At 35.5% G+C, this 23,413-nt stretch overlaps 1 protein-coding gene across 2 annotated transcripts in view; it reads right to left on the minus strand.

Moving 5' to 3' along the window:
• Positions 1-22,657, minus strand: part of LOC101894398 (sialin) — a 43,127-nt gene extending 20,470 nt beyond the window's left edge. The window contains exons 1-2 of one of the 2 annotated variants that reach the window (XM_059119556.1): positions 22,473-22,657; positions 8,132-8,374 (exon numbers count right to left, since the gene is read on the minus strand). In XM_059119556.1, the coding sequence (XP_058975539.1) occupies positions 8,132-8,181 (50 nt within the window). In that variant the 5' untranslated portion in view covers positions 8,182-8,374; positions 22,473-22,657. Of the gene's footprint in view, positions 1-8,131; positions 8,375-22,174 lie in introns of both variants that reach the window. The other variant, XM_059119555.1, reaches the window with a different exon arrangement.
• Between the last annotated feature and the right edge of the window lie 756 nt (positions 22,658-23,413).

A 23,413-nucleotide genomic window follows, 5' to 3' on the forward strand; every position in this document is an offset into this window, starting at 1 on the left:
CCCCAGACAGATTTGCCATTAACATCTGATCAAACGGCTAACTCTAATTATTTCCAGTCACACATCACAGCCAAAGAGAGAGACGGTGAGTGAGAATTCATTAATTTTATTGCTTTATTATATTGTTGTGTGGATGTGGCAGGCGTATTGTTAAAGATGTCAGGTGACAACAACATTTGTGTAATAAACAAATGTAATTTATTTCGGTTTTTAGAGGGGAAATACATTTTTTGTGAAGTAGTGAACAAAGTACTGGGATCTGATTAATGTTGGTGTAAAAATGTCATACAGATGTATGGAGAATTATATAATAATTGTTCGTTGTAAAAATAATGGAGTAATTTTTTTATGGAAAGTGCTATGAAAAAATTATATTCAGTGGGAATAGGAAGGGTATGCGCGGTTCATAAAAGGTTTTGAATTCCCAGACCAATTTGTAATTTTGTGACCCTTTGTAAAGAGTCTGTAGACTATGTAGACTCGAAATAGCATATTTATACAAGGGCTCTACAACAAATTGGATCTATATTAATAACACTGTGCAACACAAAAATAATTACGGGAAAAATCGAGCATGTATCGGCTTTTTGGAACTTCTCATCGAAAAGTAACCGAAATAGAGGAGGGAAAGTTCCCCTCTCCTCCACACCTTTGGAAATTTTCAATTTTCAAAATTTTCCGAATCCGATCATTTAGGTACATAGTGTCTTTGGCAATATTAGAGACAAAAATACGATAAATGTTTTGGTGGGCAATTTTAACCCTGACGCGAGTCAATAAGGGGGTACTTTTTTTAAAATATGGCTAAAAACTTTCTTTAAACGGTATCGTAACAGGTCAAAATGTTCTACAAAAATATTTGTCATAAAATTCTACTATAGGTCGTAGAAGACGTCAAAAGTCTAAATCTTAGCTAAACGCCAGGAATTTATATATTTTAAAAACACATTTCGGTGTTAAAACCTTACTTTTTTGTAAATTTGTGCAAAAATCTCCAACAAAGGATCATTTTAGAAGGATGACTTCAAGGACAAAAATATTCCTCATCAAATTTCATCATATGTCACCAAAGAAAAATCTCTATTTCTATTATAAATGAAGAAAATCTTTGGATTAATGTTGCCCAAAAAAAAACCCAAAAATATTGCCTAATTTTGTTATCATTTTTGAATTGACGCCTAAAAGTAACTTAAATTTTCAATTTAGGCGGATTGTATCAAAAGAAGAAATGTTCTACACAAAATTTCACTACTAGTTTCAAAATAAACCATATATCATAGTCAAATAGTTTTTCATAAAATTAAATTCGAAATTTGGCGATATTGCAAGTGAAAATTATGTGTCTAGAGTTTTTACGGCAAATTTAACACGAATTCATTCTAAGTCAAAATTTCCATTTATACTTCATATTTTGGGGAAAGTTTCAAAGGCTTAAATATTCTAAATTATATTTCAATATCATTCTCGGAACAACAGAAACTTGTATAATTAATATGTACCATAAAAATTGTACCATAAAGAAAACGATTTTGAAAGAAAAAACTTGTATTTATTTTTGAGAAATTTAGCACCTAATGGTAATTTATGTTAAATTCTATTACAAAACACTAATTTAGAAGGATGGGGCCAAAGACAAAAATATTCCTCATAAAATTTTATCATAAGTCACCAAAGAAAAGAAATCTCCATCTTCACTTTATATCAAGAAGATATATGCAACAATGGTGCCAAAAAATATTTCTAGCTGTTTGATCAGCAAAAATATTTCCTAGTTGTTTGATCAGATTTTCCTCGGCCTCTTTCGAATTGATACATGAAAGTAACATAAAATTTCGTTTTAGCCAAAAAGTGTTAAAAGAAGAAATATTCTACACAAAATTTCACTACAAGTTTCAAAATAAATCATATATCTAAGTTAAATAGTTTTTAAGAAAATTAAATTTGAAATTCGGATATTACAAGTGAAAATGATGTGCTTACGTTTTGTACTACAAATTTAACACGTTTCCATTCTAAGATAAAATTGCCATTTATACTTCATTTTTTGAGGAAAGTTTTAAAGGAAGAAATATTCTAGATCACATTTCAATATCAGTATCTGAACAAAAGAAAGTTGTATACTTAATATGTACCTTAAAAATGTACCACAAAAATCAATTTTGGTTTACTTTAAAAAATGTATTTATTTTTGAAAACTTTAGCACCTAATGTGAATTTATGTTAAATTCTATTACAAAATACTAAATTAGAAGGATGCCGCCAAAGACAAAAATATTCCTTATTAAATTTCACCATAAAAGTAATATCTATCTTGACTTTATATCTAGAAAATATATGCATCAATGTTGGCCAAAAAATCGCAAAAATATTTCTTAATCTTTTTGAACAATTTTCCCCGGCTTTTTTTTTTTTTTTTTTTTTTGAATTGAAGCCTGATAGTAACATAAAATTTCCTTTTAGGCAAAAGGTATCAAGAGAAGAAATATTCTACACAAAATTTCACTATAAGTTTCAAAATAAAACATATATCTAATTTAAATAGTTTTCCGGGAATTTTCATTTGATGTTTGGGGAAATTGCAAGCAATAATTATGTGTTTACTTTGTTTACTGCAAATTTAAAACGAATCCATTCTAAGGCAAAATTTCCATTTATACTTCATATTTTGGGAAAAGTTTTAAAGGGTGAAATATTCTAGATCACATTTCAATATCAGTCTCTGAACAAAAGAAAGTAGTATACTTAATATGTACCATAAGAAAATGTGCCGTAAATAAATCAATTTTGAAAGAAAAGACATGTATTTATTTTTGACAAATTTAGCACCTAATGTGAATTTATGTTAAATTCTATTACAAAACACTAATTTAGAAGGATGGCACTAAAGACAAAATTATTCCTTATAAAATTTCACCATCAGTCACCAAAGAAAATAAATATTTATCTTCACTTTGTATCAAGAATATATATGCATCAATGTTGCCCACAAAATCGCTAAATATATTTCCTAGTGTTTTAAACAAATTTTCCTTGGCCTTTTTTCGAGTTGACGCCTAAAAGTAACTTAAATTTTCATTTTAGGCGGATTATATCAAAATAAGAAATGTTCCACACAAAATTTCACTACAACTTTCAAAATAAACTAGTTTCAAAGTCAAACAGTTTTTAGGAAAATTAAATTCGAAATTTTTGGATATTGGAAGTAAAAATTATGTGTTTACTTTGCTTACTACGATTTTAACACGATTCCATTCCAAGGCAAAAATTTCCATTTATACTTCATATTTTGGGAATTTTTCAAAGGAAGAAATATTACAAATCACATTTCAATATCAGTCTCTGAACAAAAGAAATTTGTATAACTTATATGTGCCATAAAAAATTGTACCATAAAGAAAACGATTTTCAAGAAAAAACTTGTATTTATTTCTGACAAATTTAGCAATTAATGTGAATTTACCATAAATTCTATTACAAAACATTAATTTAGAAGGATGGCACCAAAGACAAAAATATTCCGCATGAAATTTTACCAAAGAAAATGAATCTCTATCTTCACTTTATATCAAGAAGATATATGCATCAATGTTGTACAAGAAATCGCAAAAATATTTCCTAATTTTCAATCAATTTTTCCTTGGCCTTTTTTCGATTTGGTTCATGAAAGTATCATAAAATTTCGTTTTAGTCAAAAAGTGTTAAAAGAAGAAATATTCTACACCAAATTTCACTATAAGTTTCAAAATAAACTAAGTTAAATAGCCTTTAAGAAAAATTAAATTTGAAATTCGGTTATTACAAGTGAAAATAATGTGTATACGTTCTCTACTGCAAATTTTACACGTTTCCATTGCAAGTCAAAAATTTCCATTTGGACTTCATTTTGTGACGGTAGTTTCAAAGGAAGAATTATTGTGGATCATATCTCAATAACTGTCTCTTAACAAAAGAAATTTGTATACTTATGCATTATATAAATATGTATCATACAAAAATCAATTTTGGTTTACAAAAAAAATTGTATTTTCGACAAATTTTGCACCTAATGTGAATTAATGTTAAATTCTATTACAAAACACTAATTTAGAAGGGTGGGACCAAAGACAAAAATATTTCCCATGAAATTTCACCATAAGTCACTAAAGGAAGAATTTCACCATAAGTATACCAAGAAAATATTGTCATTAATGTTGCCCAAAAAATCGTAAAAATACTCCCTAATTTTTTGAACAATTTTCCCCGACCTTTTTTCGAGTTGAGGCCTGAAAGTAACATAAAATTTCGTTTTAGGCAAAAAGTGTCAAAAGAAGAAATATTCTACACAAAATGTCACTACAAGTTTCAAAATAAAGCATATATCTAAGTTAAATAGTTTTTAAGAAAATTAAATCCGAAATTTGGATATTACAAGTGAAAATTATGTGTATACGTTTTCTTTTGCAAATTTAAGTCGTTTCAATTCCAGGTTAAAATCTCCCTTAATTCCTCATTATTTGGCGATAGTCTCAAAGGAAGAAATATTCTTGATCGCATTTCAATATCAGTCTCTGAAGAAAAGAATTTTGCATACCCCATAATAAATTAAAGAACAAAGGTTTATTTTTCAGAAATGTTTATAAAAATTCCACCTTTGATATTTTTTTCCCTGCAGCTGTTTTGTGCCCAACATTCCATTGGACTTCAATCCGGTTTACATTTACCTCACATGGTTTTTTGTGGGCCAAGCCTCTTACCGCTACTAGAACAACAATTACAACAACAAAAAACGCTACAAACAAAGAAACACATTCTTGTTCAATTATCCAGACAATTAAGAACTAGGAAACAAATCGCTTTAGGAAAACAAAAATTACTCAGAAAACAAAATCATCTCATTTGATTACCTCAACAGCTACATGGAGATAAACAGAATTACTATCCAACAACAACAACAACCATTTTTTTACTACAAATTTTGCATATTTTACACGTGATATCTAAGGAAAGGGGAATTAAGATCTGAATTGTTTGTTTACTACTCTTCCATTATCTCGAAAAAAAAAATTCGAAGAAAAAAATTCCGTTTTGCTTCCAAAAAAACAAATACATAAAATATTACCTTCATTGAAGGCAAACTGTGATAAGAGATCTGCAAACACAAAAAACAACACGTTTATGATCACTACCTTTCTCCACGCACCCCCCAAAAACACCTCCTACTCTACTTGGAAATTTATGATAACTCATCACAACATCGTTTATCTCGGGCAAGTTAATGACTGACATTCAATTACCTAATTTAAAAAGATTTAACATAGAATTCAGATTTTTTTCGCTGTCATCATGAGCGCATAATGGAAAGAACCTCTGAGCCGGGAGAAATTTTTACGTGGGCGGTTGAGAAAGTGCGTGCAGCAAGTGCTTGGAGGTGGTTTGATTAAAATAACACGAGCCAATTTAGTGTCCAGAGCTGTTATTGACATGTGCCGTTTTTAACAAATTAATGCCACTTAAGGTAATCTGCGGACGTCATAAATTTGGGAATGTCCACAAGCAAGTGCAGGCCAATCAAGTAGGCAACACGTGGGAAATAATTAATCAAGTAAATTATTAAATTGGTATATCCAATTATTTTTAGATGTGGGTAGGATATAAGATATTTCCACATCCGAATAAAAGTGATAAAGGACTACACGTAACAAATAACTAAAACTAAAACGTAACAAATAAAAAAATTATATCAACCGGTGATAAAATATTGAAATTTATTTATAGGACGAGACGCACAGGTCTTCTAGAGCCAATAGAAGACCTTGAGGTCTCCTATGTCATATAAACGACCGTGAGATCTTCTATTCGCTATAGAAGATTCTAAGGTCTCCCATATGCTGAAGAAGACCGTGAGGTTTCCTATATGCTATAGAGGGTCTCCTATATGCTGTAGAAGACCTTGAAGTCTCTATATGCTATAGAAGGTCTCCTATACGCTATAGTAGACCGTGAGGTCTCCTATTGTGCTATAGAAGACCATGAGGTCTCCTATAGTGCTATAGAAGACCATGAGGTCTCCTATACGCTATAGAAGACCGTGAGGTCTCCTATATGCTATAGAATACCTTGAGGTCTCCTATACGCTATAGAAGACCTTGAGGTCTCCTATATGCTATAGAAGACCTTGAGGTCTCCTATATGCTATAGAAGACCTTGAGGTCTCCTATATGCTATAGAAGACCTTGAGGTCTCCTATATGCTATAGAAGACCTTGAGGTCTCCTATATGCTATAGAAGACCTTGAGGTCTCCTATATGCTATAGAAGACCTTGAGGTCTCCTATATGCTATAGAAGACCTTGAGGTCTCCTATATGCTATAGAAGACCTTGAGGTCTCCTATATGCTATAGAAGACCTTGAGGTCTCCTATATGCTATAGAAGACCTTGAGGTCTCCTATATGCTATAGAAGACCTTGAGGTCTCCTATATGCTATAGAAGACCTTGAGGTCTCCTATATGCTATAGAAGACATTGAGGTCTCCTATATGCTATAGAAGACCTTGAGGTCTCCTATATGCTATAGAAGACCTTGAGGTCTCCTATATGCTATAGAAGACCTTGAGGTCTCCTATACGCTATAGAAGACCTAGAGGTCTCCTATATGCTATAGAAGACCTAGAGGTCTCCTCTATGCTATAGAAGACCTAGAGGTCTCCCATATGCTATAGAAGACCTAGAGATCTCTTATATGCTATAGAAGACCTTGAGGTCTCCTATACGCTGTAGAAGACCGTTAGGTCTCCTATACGCTATAGAAGACCGTTAGGTCTCCTATACGCTATAGAAGACCGTTAGGTCTCCTATACGCTATAGAAGACCGTTAGGTCTCCTATACGCTATAGAAGACCGTTAGGTCTCCTATACGCTATAGAAGACTGTGAGGTCTCCTATACGCTATAGAAGAGCGTGAGGTCTCCTATACGCTATAGAAGACCGTGAGGTCTCCTATACGCTATAGAAGAGCGTGAGGTCTCTTATAGGCTATAGAAGGCCTTGAGGTTTCCTATATCCTATAGAAGACCTTGAGGTCTCCTATATCCTGTAGAAGACCTTGAGGTCTCCTATATCCTATAGAAGACCTTGAGCTCTCCTATATGCTATGGAAGACCTTGAGGTCTCCTATAGGCTATAGAAGACCTTGAGGTCTCCTATATCCTATAGAAGACCTTGAGCTCTCCTATACGCTATAGAAGACCTTGAGCTCTTCTATCGACCCTTTTAAAAGACCTATGAGCTCTTCTATTGGCCATAGAAGACCTATGAATTCCTCTATTGGCCATAGAAGACCTATGAACTCTTCTATTGGCCACAGAAGACCTATGAGCTCTTTTATTGGCCACAGAAAACCTATGAGCTTTTCTATTGACCATAGAAGACCTTGAGGTCTCCTATATCCTATAGAAGACCTTGAGGTCTCCTATATCCTATAGAAGACCTTGAGGTCTCCTATATCCTATAGAAGACCTTGAGGTCTCCTATATCCTGTAGAAGACCTTGAGGTCTCCTATATCCTATAGAAAACCTTGAGGTCTTCTATACGCTATAGAAGACCGTGAGGTCTCCTATAGGCTAGAGAAGGCCGTGATGTTTCCTATACGCTATAGAAGACCTTGGGGTCTTCTATCGACCCTTTTAAAAGACCTATGAGCTCTTCTATTGGCCATAGAAGACCTATGAATTCCTCTATTGGCCATAGAAGACCTATGAGCTCTTCTATTGGCCACAGAGGACCTATGAGCTTTTCTATTGGCCATAGAAGACCTATGAGCTGTTCTATTGGCCATAGAAGACCTATGAGCTCTTCTATGGAGCCATAGAAGACCTATGAGCTCTTCTATGGAGCCATAGAAGACCTATGAGCTCTTCTATGGAGCCATAGAAGATCTATGAGCTCTTCTATGGGGTCATAGAAGACCTAGAGCTCTTCTCTTTTCTATGGAATACCTTGAAGTTTTTCTTTTCTTTAGAAGACTTTGAAGTCTTTTATTTTCTTCAGAAAACTTCGATGTTTTCTCTTTGCTTTGTTTTTTTTAAGTGTTGGAGAGAAAAATCTCCATTATTTCCCTTCAAATCTTTAAAGATATATATGTTGGTACTTACGGATCATATGTTGATGCCTCCAACTGATGTTGGCCATTTTCCTTTTCCATGTTGCTGCGTTTCTATGTTGGCTTATTTCATAAATTACTCGAAGAGAAACAGCTTACAACAATGTTGTGAAATGCAGTCCATGCAAATCGAACAATCGAATGCAAAAAAAAAAATAACACCCTGAGACACGCACAAAACTCTTGGACGGTGATGAGCTGAAGCGACGGTCAGACGATGAAAGCAGCAATTGATCTGTAATGAGTGAACAAACAAACAAACAAATATTATTAAAATTTTCAAACGATTTCCAACACGAACTCTCTGTGGCTATTAGCAACACGCCAAACGATCAGCATCATTACGGCGTAAACAATGATTGATGTTCGTTTGAATGGATTTTGTAAATAAAATTAAATAAATTAAATTTAATTTTTGTTATGATTTTGAAATGGAAAGAGAGAGAGAGTTTGCTCAGTAGAAAGAGAGGAGTGGGAGGAAATTACAATACAAAATAGTTAAATGTGGAAATAGTGGCGACAAATTATTGGTGGTGTCATTATGGAATTTGTTGTAAAACGTTGTCGCACTGAAGTCCCGGAATGAGGTTTGGATTTTCAGTTACAGGTCCAGGAATTTAGAAAATATCATTATTTTTTATACCCCTCCACCTTGAAAAGGAGGGTATATGAACATTGTCATTACGTTTGTGATATCCCTCAATATCCGTCGTAGACTCCATAAACTATAAATATATTCATGATCAGTATAAAATTCTACGCCGATTTAACGATGTCCGCCTATCTGTCTGTTAAAATCACGATACAGTCCATTTTTTTTGAAGTATAGATTACAAATTTAGCAGAACATTTTGTATTATGTCTTGGATGGTTGTTATTGAAAACGAAGTAAATTGGTCCACGTTTTGGTATAGCCCCCATATAACGGTACCTCCCGATATTCGGTATTTTTATGATTTTTGCCACATTTTTCGACGGATTTGTATAAAAATTGGTATTTGTAGTTCGTAATGAGTTCTAGTTCCGGTGGCGGAACATAGTATATATAGGCCCACGTTTTGGTATATCATATTTCAAAATCTTGAACCTTTTGCGGGGAAGTTAGTACGTCGATATATTCCTTCTTCACAGCAAATAATGGGATGTGCCAAATTTTAAGAGAACTGGATGCTTATTTCGCATTTTTTGGTCATTTTGGTTATTCAAAATATTGACGCTTTGTGGGGAAGGTACCAGAAGGAATGGTGCGATCTCTACCATCTTCATAGCAGATCTTGTGTTATCGAAGATGTTAAGAAGTGTGAAATATAAACAACACCGGGTGCTTATTTCGGATTTTATGATCATTTTGGTTATTCAAAACTTTGACCCTTTGAGTGGGAGGTACCAGATGGAATGGTCCGATCTCTACCATTTTTATAACAAATCTTGAGTTGATAGGAATATTGAGATGTACCAGATCTGAATGGAATCGGAGGTTAATCAGAATTCAGACCCTTGTGGGGGAAGTATCAGAATGAGTGGACCGATATATTCCATTTTCACATCAGATCTTGGGTTAACAAATATATTGTGATCTGTGTAATTGGAAGATAATCGAGCCTTAAATCACATTTTATAAGAGTTATATTTATTCAAAATTTTGACCCTTTGTAGGTGAGGTACAGGGTTGTCCATATTCGACGGACCCATCTGGCAACGCCATAACTTTTGACAGAGATGTCACATCGCTTAATGACATACCGCGTTTGAAGCGTCAGTCCAAGCAGATTTTTACCATGACCCTTTTGTGGGAGAGGTCCCAGAAGGAGTGGACCGGTATATTCCGTCTTTACACCAGACCTTGGGTTAATATTAATATAGGGATGTGTGGAATTTGAAGACAATTTCAAAATTAGTAATTATTCAAAATTTTGACCCTTTGCAGGAGGTACCTGATGGAGTGGACCGATATTGAACATTTTCGCACCTGACGAAGCATTGATGAAAATATTAAGATTTGCAAAGTTGGAACAAAATCGGATTATACTATACTGTTCACTAAAATATTTTTTTTTTTTGGAAATTTCGAACTTTTTTTTGGAGGTACCAGAAGTAGTGTACCATCTCTGAACTCGATCTAAGTTTATTAATAATATTACGATATACCACGTTTTAATTTAATCAAATACTCTATTCGAGAGTTGTTGTGTGCCCCAGCCATTAACAATTTTTGAATAATTGTAACTCTCATAAAATTCGAAATAAGGACACCTCCCAATATTTCTTCCAACACAAACTTTGGTGTGAATATGGTACCTCCCCCACAACGGGTCCACATTTTTTGGAATAATTATAACTCTCATAAAATGCGAAATAAGGACACCTCCCAATATTTCTTCCAACACAAACTTTGGTGTGAATATGGTACCTCCCCCACAACGGGTCCACATTTTTTGGAATAATTATAACTCTCATAAAATGCGAAATAAGCATCCGTTTACCTTCAAATTTTATACATAAAAATATTTTTACTAACACAAGATCTGGGGTGAAATTCGATTATATCGGTCCACGCCTTCTGGTACCTCCCCCACAATGGGTCAAAATTTTTGAATTACCAAATTCACATATAACGCGAAATGAGCATCCGATTCTTTTGAAATTTCATACATCCCAATATATCTTACAACACAAGATCTGGTGTGAAGTTGACGTTGAATGTATCGGCCCACCCCTTCTGGTACCTGCCTCACAAAGAGGTTAAAATTTTTAAATAGTTTTAACTCTCATAAAATGCTAAATAAACCTCCTTTTATCTTCAAATTTCACACATGACAATATTTTTGCGAACACAAGATCTAGAGTGTAGATGGAATTTATCCTCGCCCACTCGATATAAACCCTCTCCAGCCATATGGCCGTGGGCATAATTACTTGATGTCTTCTATTTGTTATAGAAAACCCAGAGATCTTCCACAGGCTTTAGACCTTAATGTAAGGATCTTGAAATGTTCTATTTGCCTGAACAGACCTTGAGTTATTTTATTTGTTATAGAGAACCTTTGGTTTCTTTATTTTCAATTGAAAGCCTTAAGGTTGTTGATTTGAAGACCTTGAAGTCGTCCATTTGCGATAGAAAACCACGAGGTATTCTTTGTGTGCGATCTTCTTATAATGTCTTCAATAAATTGGGGAAGGTCGGCCTAAAAAATACTTTGATCTAGGAATCACAAAATATTTTAAAATATTTATAAACACCAATTTCCGCGTGATATCTTCATTTATGGCATTATCACATCAAGTTCATGTGTGTGCACATTTTATCCCTATTATTATCGGTCATTATGACAATTTGACAAGATATACTCCCACTTCTCGTATCTAATATCTATATTACGTTTGCATCTTGGGGGTGGTGGGCTGCCTCTTCATAGCCCATCACTTATTTATATACCTCATTAGTATCGCTCAATTATTTATTTATTTTGTTTGTCAACAGGGCAAAAAATACCGCTTCAATTATTGCTAATATTAACTTAAATAATTTGCAATATAACAAAAACAAAATTGCTACGATAAACGTTTCATTGTGGATAAATATTGTGGATCGAAGCGTAGTACGCAAGGTAAAGACTTTGGCGAGGGGGAGGGAAAATGTTGTATTTGGGGCTCAACAGTTACCTTGACTTTCAACATCTGCGGAGCGGGTTCTATATTTATGATATTGTGCCACTTATATGAATTTTCTTTCAATGTAATTATAATTGTGTTATTTTCCTAAAATTGGCCTCCGAAACAAAATGGCATGGAGATTGTTAGAAGTATTAAGTTACAGTTATATCTGGCGGGAATTGTTGTAACAATACACCAGATATGACTTATTACAAACAAAACAAGTTAAAAAGCAGTAGCAGGGACGAACTTTGAATACCCTCCACCATTTGGAACCAATTTGGAAATTTTCAAAAAATAAAATCCTTAAAAAATTCCGAATATCGGGAGATACCGTTATATGGGGGTTATACGAAGACGTGGACCTGCACAGACAATTTTCTGTCATAGGCTGTAGTATCCATTACGAACTTCAAATACCAATTTTGAAAAAATTCCAGTGAATAATGTAGCTAAAATCATCAAAATATTGTATATAGGGAGGTACCGTTATATGGGGGCTATACGAAGACCTGGACCAGCATAGACAATTTTCTGTCATAGGCTGTAGCATCCATTACGAAGTTCAAATACGACATCTCAAACAATTTCGGTGGGTATTGTATCTAAACTCGTCAAAATACCGAATATGGGGAGGTACTCTTATATGGGGGCTATACGAAGACGTGGACCTGCACAGAGAATTTTTTGTCTTAGGCTCTACTATCCCCTTGGTACCTCAAATATCAATTTTGAAACAATTCCGGTAAATAATGTCGGTAAAAATCATCAAAATACCGATTATAGAGGGAGGTACCGTTATATGGGGGCTATACGAAGACGTGGACCTGCACAGACAATTTTCTGTCATATGTTGTGGTATCTATTTCGAACTTCAAATACCAAATTTGAAACAATTCCGGTAAATAATGTCGGTAAAAATCATCAAAATACCTATTATAGGGAGGTACCGTTATATGGGGGCTATACGAAGACCTGGAACAGCATAGACAATTTTCTGTCATAGGCTGTAGCATCCATTACGAAGTTCAAATACCAATTTTGAAACAATTCCGGTGAATAATGTCGCTGAAATCATCAAAATACCGAATATCGAGGTGTACCGTTATATGGAGGCTTTATGAACACGTGAACCTGCACACACAATTTTCTGTCTTAGGTTGTAGTATCCATTACGAACTTCAAATACCAAATTTGAAAAAATTCCGGTGAATAATGTTGCTAAAATCATCAAAATACAGAATATCGGGGGGTACGGTATATGGGGGCTATACGAAGACGTGGACCTACATGGCCCATATTCTGTTTTATGCTGCAGTGTCTATTACGAACTTCAAATCCCAAATTTGAAACAATTCTGGTTAATAATGTCGCTAAAATCATCAAAATACCTAATATAGGAAGGTACTGTTATATGGGGGCTATACGAAGACGTGGACTTGCACAGAGAATTTTCTATTATAGGCTGTGGTATCTATTTCGAACTTCAAGTACCAAAATTGAAACAATTCTGGTGAATAATGTTGCTAAAATCATCAAATCAAAATACCGAATATCGGGAGGTACCATTATATGGGGGCTATACGAAGACGTGGACCTGCACAGACTATTTTATGTCATAAGCTGTAGTATCCATTACGAACTTCAAATACCAAATTTTCAAATACCAAACAATTCCGGTGAATAGTGTCGCTAAAATAATCAAAATACCGAATATAGGGAAGTACCGTTATATGGGGGCTATACGATGACGTGGACCTGCACAGTAAATTTTCTGTCATAGGCTGTGGTATCTATTTCGAACTTCAAGTACCAAGTTTGAAACAATTCCGAAATCATCAAAATACCGAATATAGGGAGGTACTGTTATATGGGGGCTATACGAAGATGTGGACCTGCACAGACAATTTTGTGTCATAGGCTGTAGTATCCATTACGAACTTCAAATACCAAATTTGAAACAATTCCGGTGAATAATGTAGCTAAAATCATCAAAATACCGTTATATGGGGGCTATACGAAGACATGGACCTACATGGTCCATTTACGAACTTAACCTACCTACTGGAAAAATAAACATGTGTGCAAAATTTTAGCCTTCTATCTCAATTCGTTCGAAAGATTACAACAGACAGACCGACAGACGGACAGACAGACGGACATCACTAAATCGACTTAGAATTTTATGCTGATCAAAAATATATATACCTTGTTGGGTCTGACATGAGCATTTCGAGTAGTTACAAACGGAATGACAAAGTTAATATACCCTCCATAGTATGGTGGAGGGTATAAAAACTGCCATAAAGATAATCTAAGCAATTGACAGAATTAGAAAGCCAACAAACAGCTAATTTGAAACAAATGCTGGTAACAAATGTGTAAGTTGAAGTAGCCGCCCGCCCCCTTATCCATTTCAATCTCCAACCACCTTGCTGGCAACAACAGTTTTTGTTTTGTTTTTTTTTGTGTTCTCAAATTTACGTGGAAGAATTCATAAAGATTAAAACGGTGCGGGATCATTAGCTAAGAAAACAAAAAAATACAAATTTTTGTTTTACGACCCTTAGTAGAAAGAATATCTTTAGCTGGAAGTAAGTAAGTACGGAGGGCAATTAACCAATTATGATATACTCGTACACAAATATTTGTTAGCTCCCCCCCAACTTTTTTCCATACACGTCAGGTTGATTGGCATCACGAGCTGTTAATTTAATAAAAAAAAATGTTTGTTGTGTTTCCTTTCTTTCTCACTTTCCGTATTCATGATAAGATTTAGAAGGTGTGATCCAAATTTGCCGTAATATAATCCTCATTAGGAGGTCCAAAAAAAAACTAACCATGGGGTTAGAATTGTAAATCGCATACCAAAAAATAATAAAAAAATGATAAAATGCCAAATAAGATATTTTCGTGAATTCTAATTTAGATAAGAACAAGGCCCCCAGAAAAAATCAAGCCTTATAAACTATTTTCGACTCGTTTAGGAATTTGGAAAAAAAAATTCGAAATTTGAAATGAACTTCAAATAATCAAAGCTGTAGAGATGATTGAATTGAATGGCATTTAGAATTATTCAAAAGAGTTCATTAAGAGTTATAATGATTTTGACCCTTTGTGGGGGAGGGCCAGAAGGAATGGTCCGATTTTTACCATCTTCACACCAGATCTTGGGCTCATAGAATTACTGAGATGTCCTTAGTTTGAAAATAATCGGATGCCTTATTTCGCGTTCTATGTGCTTTATAGGTATTCAAAATTTTTGGCCCTTTGTGGGGGAGGTACCAGAAGGGCTAGACCGATATCTATCATTTGCACACCAGAACTTGCGCTAGTAAAAATATTGGGCTGTGTGAAATTTGAAAATAATTGAATTTTTATTTCGCCTTTTGTAAGATATTTTTCAAAATTTTTCACCCTTTGTGAAGGAGGACCAGAAGGAATGGTCCGATCTCTACCATCTCCACACCTGATCTTGTGCTCATAGAAATATTGACACGTCCTAGGTTTGAAATAAAAATTGGATGTTAATTTTGCGTTCTGTGTGCTTCCTAGATATCTAACATTTTGACCCTTTGCGGGCGAGGTACCAGAAAGGCTAGACCGATATTGTCCAGCATCACACCAAATCTCGCGTTAGTAAAATTTTTGCGATACATGACATTTGAAGAGAATGGGAAGCTTATGTCGCATTTTATGAGAGATTTAATTATTCTAAAATTTTTGATCCCTTGTGGGGGAAGGGGTGGTCCGATATATCTCATCTTCACACAATGTCTTGTATTACTAAAAACGTGGGGATGTGTGAATTTTAAAGAGAGTCGGATGCTTATGTCACATTTTATGAGTTATAATTATTCAAAAATTTGAAGAGGAAAAATAACATACTCTAAAATGGTCATAACTCCTTAAATATTGACATTTCGGAGATTTTAGCTATTATTTCTGATCACTTTTTTAAAGAAAAAAATTAGCATACTTTAAAATGGCCATAACTTCTTAAATATTGACATTTCGGGGAACATTTTTTAAAGAGGTAATTTTTGACCCGTGGTGGGGGAGGTACCAGAAGGAGTGGCCCGACATATTAAATTTTCATACCAGATCTTGTATTATAAAAATGTAGGGATGTGTGAAATTTGAAGATAATCGGATGTCTATTTCGCATTTCATGAGAAATGTTAATGGTTCAAAATTGTCGTTCCGTTGTGGGGGAGGTACCAGAAGGAAAGGTCCGACACATTCCATCTTCACACCATATATTGCACTATCAAAAATGTCGGGATGTAAGAAATTTGAAGAGTATCGGATGGTTATGGCGCATTTTATACAAGTTGTAATTATTTAAAATCCCGTCCCGTTGAGGGGGAGGTACAGGATGGAATGGTCCGATCTCTGTCATCTTTATAACAGATCTTGTGTTGGTAGACATATTGAGATGTGCCAAGTCTGAATGGTATTGGATGTTAATTTCGTTTTCTAAACTTTATGGATATTCAAAATTTTGAGCCTTTGTGGGGGAGGTCCCAGAAGGAGTGGACCGATATCTTTAATTTTCACAAAAAGTTCGTTAGTAAAAATAATGGGTTACATGAATTTGAAGAGAATGGGAGGCTTGTCAAAATTCCGACCCATTGTGGAGAAGGTACTTGATGGGGTGAGCCAATATTGTCCATTTTCATCACACCTGACATAGCACTAATACCAATATTGGGATTTGCAAAGTTTCCAACAAATTGAACCTGAAGGAATGGTCATTTTGGATGACCATTGGATATCCCATCCTCACACCATATCTTGTATTATCAATAATTTGGGTATGTGTGAAATTTGAAGAGAATCGGATGTTTTTTTTTTTTGCATTTTATCAGAGGTTTAATTATTCAAAATTTTTCACCAGGAGGATTGCCAGGAGGATTGGTTCGATATATATTACCTTCACATCATATCCATATGTGTTATCGAAAATGTTGGGATTTGTGAAATTTGAAGAGAATCGTATAGTTATTTCGCAGTTTATTAGAGTCGTAATTATTCAAAATTCCGAACCTTGGGGGAAAGGTACCTTATGGGTTGAGCCAATATTATCCATTTTCGCACCCAATATAGCACTAATACCTAGATTGGCATTTGCAAACTTTGAATGATCTTTTCTTGTTTTAAATGGTATTTTTTCGACCTTTTTTGAGAGAGGTACCAGAAGGAGTGGGTCGATATTGCTCATCTGCGAACTCGATCTAAGTTTAACAATAATATTACGATGTACCAAGTTTGGGCGAAATCGGATACTCCCTTCGAGAGTTGTCGTGCTCACCAGCCAGTCAGCAAGACAGACGGACGGACAACTCTAGATCAACTCCAAATGTCCTGAAACGGATTTGGTCCCTAGGGTCTCAAACCTTTATTCCGATGAGAAACGTTTTGGTCGTATCAAATGCCATATGGCTGAGAGTAATATTGACCCACTCCATCGGAAACTACTCTATAGAGGGTCAACAATTTGAATGACTGAGGTTATACAATCCGCCGACAAAACCGACTGATGCTTTCAAACTTGTTATATTTTATTTTCGAATAAATTTCCTAATTTTAGAACTGCATTGCGAACAAATTAAAATACAACTTATCATAAATCAAATATACTACGAATCTCACATAAATAATTTTTGCCCTTATCGCTTATTTGGTGGTACACGCTTTGTTATTTGTCCAAATTGATTGATTTCCGATAAGAAGAATCGCTTTTGCCGCTTTCATTTTTTATACATATGGTGAATGGGTAATTGCAGGGGCAATAACGATAACAAAATCTCTAGTTCATATCTTTTGAGAATAACAGATTTTGATTAGCATTTGTAATGGAAATATTGCTGCAGAGTGAGGACAACATTTTGAAAAGTATATACCTCCAAAATGTGTGGCCCCCTTTTTTGTGTTGCTGTTTTCTAAGGCCACGCTTTTTTGAGTATTGATATCTGAAAAATTCTTCGGCTAAAGCGATACGATAATCACAATATTAGGTCAAAAATTTCTTAAAATTTATGGCCAAAGTTCAATTGCCGCAATAAAAAGAGCGTACGCAGTATTAAACCAAAACGAAACACGGCATTTTTGTGGAACTCAATTATGGTGTACATTTTGGAGGATAGGCAAAAAATCAGGTGCTGAACATAAACAGACATGTCACGAAGGATTATTATTTTGGAAATTTTATCCACCTGACAACTCTCAAAGGGAGAACCCAATCTGGCCCAAATATTTCATGTCGTAATATTTAAATAAAACTTAGATCATTTTCGAAGATGGAGCCAGAGCCGAGCGAAGGGAGTATTCGAATTTGTATGACTTCACACATGAAAATATTTGTAGCAGTCTTAGATCAGATACGAAATTGGCCCAAGGTACAACATTGGCCCATGCCTCAGAAAAGTAAAAATATATTGAATTTTCATACCTCTCCTACAATGGAAAATGATTCTCTAATTCTTTAAATATCGCAACTTTAAATATCGCAACCACTCTGAAATGTGGGATATGGAGGGTCCATTCCTTCTCTCTCATCCACAGAATCGTTAAAAATTTTCAAAGGAAGTATTAAATTTTTTTGAATCTTCGAACTTCGAAAAATTTGTGTTAGTCGTTGGTCTGGACAATATCGGTACTTTCGTTACCTTTCCTACAAAAGGGTCAAAATTTTGAAAAATATTTTTTCTAACAAGTAACAAGGCATTAATTTTATGCTGGCCGAACTTGTGTTATGTAATCTCCACCATGAGGGTGTAAAACATTTGAAAATACGTAGGAATGCAACCCATTCGAATTATGGTTGCTGGTTTGGTTCTTCAATGCCAGCCAGTGAAATACCTTATACAGGGTGAGATGAAAAAACTGCAACCAACTTCAGACTGCTACCATTTCTAAGCCATTCGTCCGACAGCTGTTTAAATAATTCCAGTGACAGCTCATTATATTGTTGACAAGCGTACAACAGCATTTTGGTGAGAATTTTCCAGAAAAAGAGTTATTCGTGATGGAATTCAAGCGTAATAGGGTGATTTCTTTATATTTGGCTGGAAAACCACAAGTGGCTATCGTTACAGCACACCAGCATTTAAATGTGAATAAATCTTTTGTGTCTCGTACCATCGCTCGTTACCGTTATGCTGGTAGCATAGCCCGACGTCATGGAAGTGGACGGAAGAAAACAGCAAAATCAGCTGAAATGGCTCGAAAAGTAAAAAAACGACGATCGAAACCCGCGTCGCAGTGGCCCAAAAGATGGTTCGTGAGCTGAACATATTGCAATATTCCATTCGGCAAATATTAAAAAATTAGGTCGGGGTAAAGCCATTGCAATTCCAAAAAGTGCAAGAACTTACACAGCACCAAAAAGAAAATAGACTTAAAAGAGCTAAAGAGTTGCTTCGCTTGGGCGAAAGTGGTGAACTGCCGAATTTGGTTTTCTCCAACTCCGATGAGAAAACATTCGTTGTCCAGCAGTTTGTAAACAAACAAAATGATCGTGTTTACTTGCCAAAGAGGTCTGCTGAAAATGTGCACCTTTGGTTGGCCACCAGAACTCAAGCGCCAGCCAAGGTGATGTTGTGGGCCGCCATAACAGCCGATAGTCGCTCTCCGCTCGTATTAATCGACCGTGGCATCATAATAAATGCCGAAAATTATCGCGAAAATATTCTGGAGGGTGTATTCAAGCCTTGGGCACGCAAACATTTTGGCCGTAGACCTTGGACATTTCAACAGGACTCAGCAATATCGCAGTCAGCACGCGCCACCCAAGAATGAATACAAAATGAGGTTCCTCGCTCCATTTTCAGCGCACAACGGCCACCAAAATCTCCGGATACCAATCCGTTGGACTATTGTGTCTGGAGTATTTTGGAAAATACTAAAGTTTCGATCACCTCAAGCAAGCGCTTCGCCGGGAATGGGCCAAAACACCGCAGAGTAACATTCGGGCAGCGTGTGATGGTTTCATTGACCGTTTGAAGGCCATAATTCGTACCAAATTTACCAATTCGAACAAATCTAAAGTTATTCTAAAATTTGATGCTATTTCCGATATTTTTTGCTTTCATCCAATAAAATTAAAAAAAAAACGAGTAAGCAAAGGCTATAGTCGTGCGGGGCCGACCATGTGAAACCCTACAATACTACAATATGTTAGAAGCACCCTTATGTCCAAGTCCATTTTGGAAGATTTCGCTTTTGAAATTTTGTCATGGAGCACTGCCCAGATATTGCCCTTACCATTTTGACCAGTGACATTTGCGCACTCCGTCGTGCTGTTAGTTGTTGTGTTCGATTTTACAGCGAAATATAATCCAATGGTCATCCAAAAAGCTAGAATTCTTCCCTATCCTTAACTCTCTTCTCAGGTATGTCGATTGGCTTCAGTTGTGTGATCAGTAATTTTTTTCTGTTTTGGTTCACTTGAGTCTCTCAATATTTTGCGATCATCTCCAAAAGCAAGAAGCCGTTCTGCATCTACAAATTTAGACCCATCTATATTATTTGCTTGTCTACGATATTTGGCTATATTCATCAACGAAATCAGCATAAAAAAGCCAGAAGTTCGCCTTTTGTGTATTTCGGATATCGCCTGTAAGTAATGTTGGTATTTTTTCCCTATTTTTTTCTATTTGCGACTTTATAACGGCTGCAAAATCAGGAACATTTTCAGTGTTTGGTCCATTTCAACCCCTAAATATATTGCGCTCATCTTTGAAAACAATAACTCTTCTGAGCCTAATCCTACCCTTGTGAAAATTTTCGTGAATATCGGACGATAATTGCAATCTGTATATAATAACCCCAACCCGTGTTGTAAGGTGAAAAAATTTTACAAAATGTACATTTCAATATTATAAGTCAAATTGAAAAAATCGCATGCGATAAAAAATATGAAAAAATAAAAAAATGTCACAAAATGCTACAAAGTCTGTAATAACACCATTATTGGTACATTTTTATGCGATTTTTTTAGATTTTATTCTCTTATGCCAAGAGGGCATTCTGAATTGATAAAATCGGTTCAGCCATTCTTGAGATATAATCATTTTAGCTAACATCCCCTTCCTTTGTATATATGTATTGTACATATTTCGCTATATATATCCGATATATTTACTATCGGCATCTACGTAACGGTCAGGATTGACCTGATTAAAAATATTCGCGGTTTAATGGAAAATTTGATTTTATTTAACACAAGTGTCATGGCCTTTTCACCCACTAAATATTACCCGATTACCATCAAAATTGGAAGACTTCTGCCCAGCTTTAAGCCCTAGCCACATGCTAACTTCCGCGTCGATTGGACTATAACTGCGACCTGTAGAGCAACTGCAAAATCAGGAAATTTTTCAGTATTTGGTCCATTTCAACCCCTAAATATTAAGAGATCATCTCCAAAAGAAATAGGGTTCTATTCTGGCCCGAACCCCACCTCCATTCTAAATTTCGTTAAGATCGGACGATAATTGCGACCTGTAGAGTGATTACAAATTAACATGGACAGACGGACGGACGGACATACATAGCTAGATCGACTCAGCTCGGCGAGATAGGAAGATCCATATATACTTTCCTATGTGGGAAACCAATATTTCGAGGTGTTACATAATTTTTGGCCCAATCAAACTTATACACATAGTGTTGTAGGGTATAAAAATGTAAAAATTATGGCATTTGACTTTGTTGCTGTTTTTTTTATCTCATCCTGTATTTGAGGTAAATTAATGTCCATGACAATTTTGAACTTTTGTGGTCTGATATTGCTCATCTTCGAATTCGATATAAGTTCTGTAAAAGTATTGCCATGTACCAAATTTCGACAAAATCGGGTACTCCCATCGAGAGTTATGCTTTGCACCAGCCAGCATGTCTGTCAGATGGATGGACACCGTTAGATGGTTTCTAAATGACCTGTTACGGATTTCGTTCAACGAGAGAAGAACAGTTACTTCGATTTGGTCTATCAAATGATATATCCCCTCTATAGCCATAAGGCTTTGTGGATCGAATTGTGATTCGAATTTCTAAAAAGGATCTCCAAGGACTTGCTCACCCATTCAATCACAACAATGGAATATTTTGTTTCTGGCCCATAAACTCTTTGTCTTTCATTACCACTTATTTTTCGAATTATTATTTATTTGCAAAATTCAAAACCAGTTGTTGATGCAAATTAGTTTTGGTTTTAAATAACTTCAACCACCAGAACATGTTGTTAATTTAAATTTAGTTACTTTGTTTTAAAGATTTTTTTTTTATAAGGAAATCGGCAAATAAAAGTGGTTTGCTCTTTACACAAAAGTAATACCCAGTGACGGGCAGTGCATTTTTTTCGTTTCTTGTTTACCTTGAAAGAGCTGCAGCAATTCTACCAGTCAGTCAATGGATCGATCGATCTGGGAGGTGGAATGCTATTATTTTTTACTATTGTTGTTGGAAATATGGAGTGGTCTACAAGTTCCTGATTTAACACACACACACAGACTTTCTCGAAAACTGATAGTTGATGGCGGTTTCTTGCTTTTGATTTTGGCGAACGTTGGAGCACAAACCGCTTCAATCGGTTTTTTTCTTTTTTTCTATTTTTTGTGGTAGTACTGTTGGAGTTGTTGGTTCATCGGTCGGTCGGTTTGTCCAACACTTACTTGAATTTTGAAAATAAAATCACGTTTTTTTCGCTTAAAAATCAATACCGTCCTAAGCTTGCGAGTCACCGTCAACGACTGAGAGTTGAAGTGCGTTGCTGATTCGCACCAACTGGCAGGCTGGCTGGTTGCTTGGGTTGGCTCACTGGCAGTTGCCTGACAAGCGTTTAACGTTTATTGCAAGCGTGCGAAGCGACGTCGCAATTTGTATTAACAGAGCAAAAGCATCGCCCGCAACAAACAACCAAACACAAGCTACTGCTAATCTCTGTTTTCAACTCTGGCAGCCAATCTACAGCTGTTTTTTTGCTGCCGCCGCTTTCGAAATTTAAAACTAGTCGAAACATTTCGGTTTCACTTATTTGCGCTCGTTGAGCATTACAAAAGTAACGTTAGATGGCAGAGGCAGCCAGACCCAACCAGTTGATCGTACGACAATTTTTTTTCCGCTGCTACCGGGATCTATAATCCACTTTTTTTCTTTGCAATTTTCCTCTGTGGGCCAATGCATTGTTGTCGAACGTTGGAAGTTTTCCTTTTGCTCCACAAAAATTTCAATGGAGAGCTGTTTTGTTTTATGATCCGCTTGTGGTTTATCTTTTGTTTGGGTGGGTTTTTTTTCTTGTTGTCGTTGTTGCCAATAACACCACAGTAGCAATTTAATGAAACTACAAATTTTCGATTTAACACCGATTAAATCGACATTGATCGGTTATTTTATGTTTTATGGCGGCCAGGTATTATCGCCAAAGAAATAAACAGTTGACGTATTTGGCGGAAAAGACAGGGGAACCTACTTTTTAGCGAATGGAAAATACATTATTTTAAATGGCTATAACTCCCTAAATGATGATGATCTCTATAGACCAGCTGAAGGCCGGATGATCCCTATAGACCAGCTGATGGTCAGTCGGTCTCTATAGACCAGCTGAAGGCCGGAT

Source organism: Musca domestica, unplaced genomic scaffold, assembly GCF_030504385.1.
Source record: "Musca domestica strain aabys unplaced genomic scaffold, Musca_domestica.polishedcontigs.V.1.1 15, whole genome shotgun sequence".
Classification (NCBI taxonomy): Eukaryota; Metazoa; Arthropoda; class Insecta; order Diptera; family Muscidae; genus Musca; species Musca domestica.